The sequence below is a fragment of the Notechis scutatus genome, chromosome 2 (assembly GCF_049901735.1).
Source record: "Notechis scutatus isolate UNSWTSFEM ecotype Mainland chromosome 2, rNotScu1.2, whole genome shotgun sequence".
NCBI lineage: Eukaryota > Metazoa > Chordata > Lepidosauria > Squamata > Elapidae > Notechis > Notechis scutatus.
In genome coordinates this window covers 68,868,461-68,879,028 of record NC_142010.1, presented here as the reverse complement: position 1 = coordinate 68,879,028, position 10,568 = coordinate 68,868,461, and the positions used below count along the sequence as shown (strand labels likewise).

The 10,568-nt window shown below is 43.3% G+C and overlaps 1 protein-coding gene across 4 annotated transcripts in view; it reads right to left on the bottom strand.

The window, feature by feature from the left end:
- Positions 1–674: 674 nt before the first annotated feature.
- The window catches only part of UBA7 (ubiquitin like modifier activating enzyme 7), a 53,021-nt gene continuing 43,127 nt past the window's right edge, over positions 675–10,568 (bottom strand). For all 4 annotated transcript variants that reach the window (XM_087955020.1, XM_087955021.1, XM_087955019.1 and 1 more), the window contains 3 exons: positions 3,763–3,864; positions 2,901–2,995; positions 675–843 (listed from right to left, as the gene is read on the bottom strand). In XM_087955020.1, the coding sequence (XP_087811146.1) occupies positions 702–843; positions 2,901–2,995; positions 3,763–3,864 (339 nt within the window). In that variant the 3' untranslated portion in view covers positions 675–701. The remainder of the gene's footprint in view (positions 844–2,900; positions 2,996–3,762; positions 3,865–10,568) is intronic.

Here is a 10,568-nt window from a genome sequence, read left to right as displayed (position 1 = left end):
CACAGTACTCCGATGTCTCTCTTCCCATTGCACTTATTCAAAAGACAGGGACAGCTGGAAGCTTGAAGGTACTCCGGTTGATTATTGCTACATCTAGCCCAACGCTGCCTGCTCTAATTGCGACTGGCTTTCCAAAACCTCTCCTGGTGTGTCCCTTGAGCTCTCATCTAGTTGGAAATACTAGTTGAACGTTGAAGATTAGGTCTTTCGGTGCTGAGATAATGAAAATATCCCATCCTTTAAGGTAGATGTTCCTAGCCTGGAGCCTTTCAGCTGTGTTGGACTACAACGAGCCGAATCCCCACCCACATTTGCAGTGCTGCCTACAAGTCATAGGCCAACGCTCAAGGAGGACGCCAGTTCAATAAACTTTCTGGCAAAGCAGAGCAGGTTAATGTAATGTTGCCACGCACCCAACTGATGTGATATAGGAACAGAAGAAGTGAGATTCAGGGTACGACAAAAGAAGTTCTGTAAGATGCACTTCATATTCATTTCCAACAAATGATCTGTTCATGGCCCTCAGGGGTAGGATAACTCCTGCAGGCAAATTTAAGCTGGTACACTGGAGAGGGCACATCACTTCATCCCTTCACCAAAGCACATTTAATTTGTGTTTAGACCAGCCACTGTCACTGCTTCTGTCTGATTGAATGAGATTGCTTCCTTTCTGATCTGTTGCACAAGTAATTTATTTCTGACTACTGGTTGGTTTGAAGCATGACATGAACAGGTGGTAATTCATCATCAAGTTCTTCGTTTTCACAGACCATGGACAATATCAAGAGACGGCACTCCTTGGGGATTGGCTTTCCAGTGATTTTACGAATCAATTCCGTCAGGCTGCGAAAGAAAAACAAAAAGTGAACATGGAAGAACTCAGCAGTCAACAAGCACGGACGGTCTTTGTCGCTTGAGGTAGTGAAAACTTAAAAGCACGTGTTTGTAATAATTGCATGGTGGAATCAGTATGGGAAGTGTGGTCAGAGCTGTGGTGGGAAGTACCTAACACGACATAGGGATTTGATTTCATTGGTTGCTTTTGGCACAAGCCTGGGATGCATCAAAGCTTAATTAATCATATCTCGGTCTAGTATTCTGCTTCATCTACAGTTGACAGAATGCATTTGAGGAAACCCTCAAGCAGGAAATAAAGGCAGTTTCTCGCTCTGTTTTTACTTAGCAAGTGGTTGTTGGAGGACGTGATGCATCCAATTAGCCAGATGTGGAGCGTGCTTCCTTTTCCTGGTTGCCTTTGTTCCCAAAGCACGGCCTGAACGGTGCTCCAGATCTAGGGGCTAAACTTATGTCAGCCTCCATCAGGAGAGGAGCGGGAACACCGTACCATCTCTCTCCAAGCTTTTATAATGGAGCATGGATGGGGAATATCTTTGAACAACAGCTTCCAGGATCTCCTCCCTTGGCCAGGCCAGCTGAGGTTCTCAAACAGACACAGGCTCTCCACCTGGTACCTCACCAGCCCTCTGGAGCAGAAAGCCAGGCAGGCGTTCTTGCTCTCTCCTTGGGAAGCAGCAGAGTGAGAGTGGAGCATCTGCCTGGGAGAATCTACAGACTGGTTTTGCACAGGGGGTGTGGACAGAAGGAGAGTGAGTGTGCTGAAAGCAGGAGAGCTGCCAGGGAGTCTGGAAAGATTATAGAGCAAGAGACTACAGTTGCCTCTGGTTGGCAGAAGCCCAGAAGGGCCTGCTTGAGGCTGGGATGAGCTTTGTCTACCCCAGGAAGTTGAGGAGGAGGTGCTGACAGCAGGATGTTTACCCGGCATGGAAGGGAAGGGACATTAGAGGCTTTGCAGCTGCTGCAGATACAGGACCCAGGCTGTACTTGGAGGGGCCCTGCGATGGGGTAGCCACGGCCTCCCTATCCTTCACTCCTGAGGATCCCTCTGCCGACCGGCTTCCCAAGCACAGCTGGACAGTGGGCTGTTCTCCAGCCAACAAAACCGGGCAAGCGGAGGCCCAGACAGAGCAAATATTCAGCCTCAGCAATCACAGAAGGAAGAAAGATGGAAGGATTCCTAGAGATTGTCTAACCAGGCCCTTCTTTTTCTGGGGCACCAACAGCCACTCTTAGTATAGGGTTAATCGAAAGAGACTCTGAAAGCCTGGGAAGCTTGACATAGTTTCATATTAAACTGAGACTGAACTTGTTTCATTTGATCTGTTTTTATATTCTTCTGCTTTTAAAAACAGCGTTTTAATAACTAAATTGTCACGGAAGCCTTTTTAGGGCTGAAAGACAGCCTCACATGTGTTTATACACACACACACATACACAGAGGGAGAGAGAGAGAGAGAGAGAGAGAGAGGGAATGGAGCCTAGAATTTAAAGCTGGGCATAGCTTTTACAGATGGGCCTCCAAACTAGAAGTCTTTTCTGTCAGTTCAATTCATAAGAGCTTTCCCTGCCTTGGTTAGATAGACCCTCACCAATGGCTCTGCTCTAGGGACTAGAGGCTGAAGCTATGAAGATTAGGGTTCTATAATATCTCTCTACGGATCACAGGATGCCTTCTGAAATGTTGTTCATGCAGGGAGGCAATCTCAAGACTCTGATTATGATCTATTTAAAAAAAAAAGTTTAAACCCAGAGAGCCCACATAAACAGGTTTTTAAAGGCCAAAATCTCCAGTGGATTGGTTGGCGATACATAGAAAATAAGAGGAGTCTGAAGTCTGTGAGAAATGACTTTAACTAATGATGTGAAATCTATTACGTTTCAACCAAGTTATTACTGTATGTGTTTGTTAGGAATCTAAAATTAGGCAGTATGGAGAAAGGGAGGACCAGAGGCTACAAAAAAGGGGGTTGGGGACAATTTGTAGCACTTAGATTATAAGTTATTATTAAATTCTTAAGGATATATCTCTGTTAAATTCCTACCTGAAAGGAGGCTGTTGCTCTTTGATTTCATCTTCCTTATCATAGAGAGTGGCTGTCCCAAATAGCAACTGCTGAGGCACAAGGTCATGCTCCCTCTATGAAAAACAGTCAACGCAATCAATATCACATTAAAATCCTTTAATTGAAGATCACTAAACCAAGATAAAGTTGGAACAGCCGAGGGGAACACAGAAAAGATCTAGAATAGCCTTCCTTAACGTGATGGCCTGCAAACGTGTTTGAAAACTTCATAATCTCCAACTCTTACCCAAGAGTGGACTAATGAGTACGATACTCTTCAAAATGCCACATGTTTTTGTACTTAGCATGCAATGAAAAATTAGCCTAGCTATCTCTTGGGGAATCACAGAACATCCATCTGGAGGGTGACCAAGTTTGAGAAGGCTGAGCTGGAAGAATACGATGATGGATAGTTGTGTAAATACAGGACATCCAATTATGAGAATGAAAATGAAAAACAATGAAGAAGGATTAAACAAAACGAATGAGTTGGGACAACCAGGCTGAAAGACATGAGTTTACTGTGAGCAGGAAGCATATTGAACACAATATTGGCTAATGAAAAAAATGGCACTGGGATAGAATCCCATAAGGTCTCTGTATGTGAAACATTGGATGAAAGTCATCTTTATGTTTGTTCACAAATGAGGTTGGATGTAACACTGGAAAGCCAAATATACACATTTAGGGAGCTAACCCTCTGCACAGAAAAGGTAACCCTGCCTGCTAAGGAAGGAAGAGAACACTCTTACTACAAGTAGAGCATAGGACTGAACACCCCAAGCTACACCCCTGGGCATTTGCCAGAATTTTTTCCTGAAATTGGAACAATTGCCTTTACCTGGATATGATCACAGATGTCTCTCAAGGTAACAACTTCTCCTTTGGAATTAAAACCAGGCACAATAATTCTGTCCCAGCAATTCCATGTCTTCTGCTGATACTGGGAAGAAAGAAGAAATAGCAAGTTAAGTCTTTTTGCAACATACCACAACAAAGAGCCTCGGCCTCTCGGGGCACTTTAAAGCTAGACATTTATTACAGTATAAGCTTTGTGAAGTCTACTTTATCAGTCACATGGAGATCATTTTTTTTAAAAAAAGATCTGTGTGAACAATCCTACCCCAGCTGGTACAAGAAAATTGCAACAGGCAGCTTTCAGAAAAGCCAATTCTTAAAGAACAGAAAGGGTCAAACCTTAGATTCATTTGGAAGTATATCCCCATGGATATACTTATATCCAAAGTTATATGCTCAACTATATTTTCTAAGGTATAAGATCCATTGAAATGGGGGGACTTAGTGCTAAATGAATATATTACACATTGCAGCTTGAAGGAACCTTACTGGTGGATTGGTAAATTCAGCGACCCCAAATATTAGCTCCAAGTAATCTGTATTACTCGGATCATTTTAGTAAAACAAGAGGATACAGACGAGGTTTCCCCCCACCCTAAATTATGAACATTATGTCTGGTTCAAAATCTATTGCTCATTTTCTAATGAGATGTTAATAACAAAAATAGCTGTTGGGAAAGAATCTTATAGCCAAGGACCTTAGAAATTCAGACTGTTCGTCTTATCAAAAACAAGGTTAAGAGGTGAACGGATTGTAATATACCTTCACAGAAGAGGTTTTAGGTATCAAACAGCGGCTCTTTAATCTAACCAAGGGGAACATAAGAAAAACCAACACAGATAAAAGATAATAACTTGACCAATTCTAATCAGACCCAGCATTTCAAACCGCAAGGAAAATTAATCATTGCCACCCCAAAAGCCACGGTGATGCTGCGGTTGAGAGCATTTGATTAGGATAAAGAAAGCCAGAATTAGATTGGCCAAGAAGGTCATTTTCCTTTCAACTCCCTCAGTTACCTCGCAAGGTTATCGTAAGACTAAAACACACACATCTGAGAGTCTTCAAGGAAAGGGCAGAACAGAATTTCTGATAAACAGAAATGGCAGGCTTCCAATGAAAACCAGTCCTCCTCCTGAAAAGACAGTTCAACATATCCAAAACCAGAGGGGGGAAATGCCATAATGTAGAGCAGAGGAAGTCATTCCTCTTGCATTTCCCATGGGAAGCCAACGCTGGATAATCTGGTTCATTCCGGCTTGTCTTCTCATCTCGGGATATACAAACTGGATGCAGAGCACAGAGAGAGGGGGACCCTACAGGGTTCTTTTTTTTACTTGTTCATGTTCTGTAGCTTTCTGTGACACAAAGACACATTGAATGGACGTCCTGACAACATACAATTATCCTTTTCTTCATAAGAGGCCCCAAAAACTTGCAGACCCCTTTGCTCTTTGCATTGTTGGCCCTAGGCAAAGCAGGCAAGAAACGTCCCATCCAGTAACAAGGGAGCCATTGGAGCTGATTATTAGTTCATAGCAGGAAGTGCCCTGGCTGGAGGAACATCTTGGGGGGGGGGGGTCAGGCGGCACAAAGGGATACTGTCCTGGGCAAGCTGACTGGTCAGTTAGGGAGGAACTGGCTTGGGCTGCATCATTTCTATAAGCCTCCTAAGCAAATCCTCTCTGTTTTTAGAAATGGCAGATATGGACAATTTTGCCTCTTCTGTCTAAATCCAAGAGTGCAGGTAGTCCTCAAGTTATAACAGTTCATTCAGTGACCTTTCAAAGTTGCAACAGCCCTGAAAAAAAAGTGATTTATAACCGTTTTTCACACTTTGTAGCATCCCTTTGATCATGTGATCAAAATCCAGATGCTTGGCCATTGATTCGTGACCATTGCTGTGTCCCGAGGTCATGGGATCAATTTTTGTAACCTTTTGACAAGCAACATCAACGGGGAAGCCAGGCTCACTTAACAACTGTGTTCCTAACGTATCAACTGTGGCAAGAAAGGTTGTAAAATGGGGCAAAATTCACTTAAACATCTCACTTAACAACAGAAAATTTTGGGCTTAACTCTGGTCGTAAGTGAAGGACTACCTGTATTGGTATCTACCAAAGCCCTATGGACGCCCTACTAGATTCCTGCTTAGCGCTCTAATGGAAGAGGTCACTTCTTCATTGTGCCTACCTAAAAAACTATATCCCATCCCTTGGTTCAATCAACTCTTTTTCCGTAGGATAAGGGCTAATGGAAGCTCCAGTGTTGCTTTATAATAAAAAGACTATTCTCATTTATTATTTCTTTAACTTAGATTTCTAAACATTTATATATGGTTCAATGGGAGTATGCATAGTTTGTAATCTCTTGACATTTTTTTCCTCTTTTTTTGTGCATTTAGTTTATTGTTTTCTTAGGTTGATTTCTTTTGTGTGTATGGATGAAGGTTTTTTTTTTTAATGTATGAAAGTTGTTAGGATATTTTTTTGAAGGTGGAGCTGTACCCATTTCTCTCCCTTTCCCATGAAAAATGGCACGTCAGGCAATTAGGAAAAGAATGAGGGAATATGTAAATATGTAAATATACCATAGAGAAGATGGATGTGTAAGGATAAAAGATATTGATTTATAGCAAGAGTAAGGTGTAATGGTAAAGGAATAAGTAAATACATATACTGAAAAATTTAAGGAGATACAAAAGATGTCTTGATGTTGATAACAATGTATAAAGTTTTATTTTATGTTTTTTAAAATTTGAAAACTTAATAAAAAAAAATTTTTTTAAAGAAAAGAAAAATGGCATGTCAGGTTTACTGTTCTTTCACATAGCGCAATTTAAGGTCACTGGTCTTTTTAATTTTAATCGTAAAAGAAAATCACAGGACAAACCAAAACATTATTGTTCAGAACCTTTCTCAGCAACACACAAAGGGTCTCAGAAGGCTTTAAAAAGTTTCCTGTACCGGGTGCCATGACTTCCAGATGATTTTGGATTATAATATCCAGGTTAAAGAAAGCAGATGGTATTGATATAATGTCACAAAGTCATATAAGACAGTGATCCCCAACCTTTCTTATGCCGCGGCCCGGTATCCCCAACCTTTTTTATGGCGCGGCCCGGTACCGGCATTAGTTGGCGCCGCCATCTTTTTTGATGAAAAAGTGCTTCCGGTGTGAGCTTTCTATCCCGGAAAAGCTCACGGGAAATGGGAAGCACTTTTTCGTCAAAAAGATGGCGGCGCCCAGCAAACCAGCGGCCCGGTAGGACTTGTTCCACGGACGTGCACCGGTCCGCGGACCGGTGGTTGGGGACCCCTGATATAAGACATGGGTAAGGAGGAGGATTGCTTCCAAGATATTAGATTAACAGAGTTGGAAGGGACCTTGTAGGTAGGTCATCTAATCCAAACCCCCGCCCAAGCAGGAGACCCTACATCATCTCTGACAAATGGCAGTCCAATCTCTTCTTGAAAGCCTCCAGTAATGAAGCTCCCACAACTTCTGAAGGCAAGCTGTTCCACCACTTGATTGTTCTGTCAGAAAATTTCTGGGTCTTACCGTAGCCTTCTTGTTCAGGCTGGATGATTTCAGTAGGAGCAGCACTAAAATCCAAGACTCATCCTGCAATATTGCAAGGCTTCCTGGAACACTTTGAAGTAGTTTTCCCTATCCTGGTACTCAAGGGGAGCAGCCGAGAGCCTTTTTACATGTCTCCTTCAGAGGTGGGTCTTCAGCAGGTTCTGACCAGTTCTGGAGAACCGGTAGCGGAAATTTTGAGTAGTTTGGAGAACCTGCAAATCCCACCTCTGACTGGAGATTCTACAGTATCCTTCCCCTGCCACGCCCACCAAGCCACACCCACAGAACCAGTAGTAAAAAAAATTTGAATCCCACCACTGGTCTCAATATAGTACATATAGTATATATAGTCACCTATATAGTATGAACGGCTAAAGCCGTTCTCAGTTATCCTCCATCTTCCCACTAGAAAGCGCACAGCAGCCAAAGCAAGTCCATTTCTGTAAACATCAGAAACAGGCCACTTTGGATAGTCTATTTCCTCCCTTATACTATGCTTCCATTTTGGAAGCATCGAACCTCTTCCATGGTGAAAGAAACAACCAGTGACATCACCGTTGCCTGGGGGATGCCCACTTGGGGGCTCCTTTCATTGTCCCTGTTCTTTTCCCCAATGGTGGAAGTACAAAATGGGGGAAACCGAACTGTCTCCACAAGTGCTCCCCTGGGCTGCCTGCAAAGGCGGTTTAGTGCAGGACTATTTCAGTTGAAATAGAACCAACTTTGCAGGAACTTCAGATGGAATGCAGATAGCTGACTTTGCTGTGTATGTGAACTTGAGTTGTTTTTTTAAAATTCCCGTACAGTCGTGGTACCCACATGTTTCCTCCATCCATAGATTCTTGACTAGATCAAGCACTGCCATGCTTCCCATCTTCCATGTATCCATCAAATCTAAAACCGCTTCCTCTATGCATATGGCTTGCACACGCACAAATTCTGAGACCAATTTGGATCGGTGGTTGGACCACACAGAACAGGTGACACGGATATGTAACTTACAGACAGGAATTCCTTTCAGAAGAATCAACCTTCTTCCATCTATGTGTTTCACTAGTAAGTGAGCTGTGTTAGCAATGGTGCGTGGATTTACAATTTGAATAGGTAAGAACACTTGCCTATTTTATTTCAAACCCACATAGAAGCAAATAAAGAAAGGCATGGGGAGAAGGATAGGGAACTCAAGATGCACAGCGCTATCAAACAGAGAGTTGTAATTGAAAAACCATCATGTAATTTAGATTAAATCACTGTACACAACAGAGTCCCCAAACTATAGGAAATAATCCTCAAGTGCATATGAGGCTAATGAAGCTTATTCTGACCATTTGGGACCATATGGCCTATTCCATTTGCTCGTTTACGTTGCTAGTAACAAGAACAGGAGCCTAGGAGCCATATGGCTACTCAGTCTCTCAACTCACACTTGCTGGGAAACCTTTGCGCCTCTTGTTCATCTCTTCCTCTTCTCCTTTCTCTGCCTCTAGAGCCAAGGGACTAACCACAGGCAGTAGGGACAGTGGAAATCAAACCGTCCTGTCCATAGTCAAGGAAGGACTTTCGGGGATTTTTTTTGTTCGTGTCAAAAGATTACTCTTCAAAGCCAAGGCTACAAGGAGACGGGGAGAGTGAGTTGATTATGTGGAAATAGGAAGAGGGGCTATTGAGGTCCCAAGCTAACCGTTACTCCCAAAACTCTTGATTCCCACGCCACAGCGTTATTCTTTCTGGTTTTCTCTACTCAAGTCAGCCCTGCACAGTTCTCTGAAAGATCGTTTCCTAGCCCATCCCCCACCCCAAAATCTGCTCTAGCATGAGAAACAAATTTCCAATGAATCTTGGGGGGGGGGGGGAGAAATCCTTTGGCGCCAGGATAAGAGCTGCCTTCCCCCAATCACCAGCCTTGCTAACTAATGGCTCCCATATGCGGCTTAATCAACTCCACAAGTTCTTGGCTTCAGTACAGCTCTCCATTCCTTTTGCAGATCTATCCCCCTTCCCATCTCCTGATGCTGCTGCTGCTGCTCCTTTTCCTCTCCCCCATTTCCTCCCTTTTCCACTCCAATTTCACATAGGCAACACGTCGGGAATAAAATCAGGATTTAACTCGAGGGGTTTTATTCACCCCTGAAAAAGAAGCAAGATGGATGCTCCTAAATGGCCCCCTCTGCTCTGAGGTAATACAGACTTGACACCCTGTCTTCTCGGTCGCTGTTCTCTAATATGTTGGCAGTGCCAAGAAAAGCAGCAGTAAGGTTTCAGGTCTGTAGGACCCCTTTTGTTAACAGAGTTTTGAAATCCATCAACAGCTGTCAAGTATATGACTTGAGTGGGAGGGATGGTAGTGAAAACGGTTAATGAGACCTCTGATCACAGACTCAACCTAATTACTTGGAGGGTAAACAGTTCAGTCAGGAACCTTTTGTGGCTTCTTTACTGCAAACCATGCCATGGGAGTAGCATAGCTCAGTAAACCTTTCTACCTCAAGTGTCTTCCATCCAGAGATCTTTGTGACTCTAACTTCCATGATTCCCAGCTAGATTTTACGCTGATGAGAATCCCAGTTGAACATATCTGTGGAAGGCGTGTGGAGACTGTGCCTCAAAAGGGAACTTTTTTTTCTGTGATTCAATGCCTGCCTCCACTAGATTTGCAGAGAAAGATTCCATTCTCAAACCCATCAGTCCATCCTTCCCAGCAATAGGGAGCCTGCTGGAACAATGGTCTCCCTCCGTATAAGGTAGCTTCCTAAATTCCAAAGATCCAGACGTGCATCTACGGAGAAAGCTCCCAACTGTGACAATCACAGATGTTGCCTCTCTATTCCATCTTTATCTCCCTTATCAAATCTGTTGTTGAGAAAGGGGAAGAGGTGCATTGGTAAAAGCACTGACAATTAAAGAGGAAGGCAAACTTCACCGAACCCTGCGTAAAACTACGCAAAGGAGGCTTCAGAATTGCACAGTGAAAAGCATCACGCCTCTCTTCGGAACACCACAACCTCTAAGCACCTTGAGGTATCCTGCTTATACTTGGTACAGGCACAATCCCTCCACAGCTGGATAAACTAGGGCTGCAGAGAAGATTTTCTTCAAATTCAAAATGTCACAAACTTTCATTACCAAGGCCACCCCCACCCCCTTTCACCACATTAAGTATTGCATCTCTGGTCATCGCAGGGGCCATTTGCAGAGCTGTGCTGTTT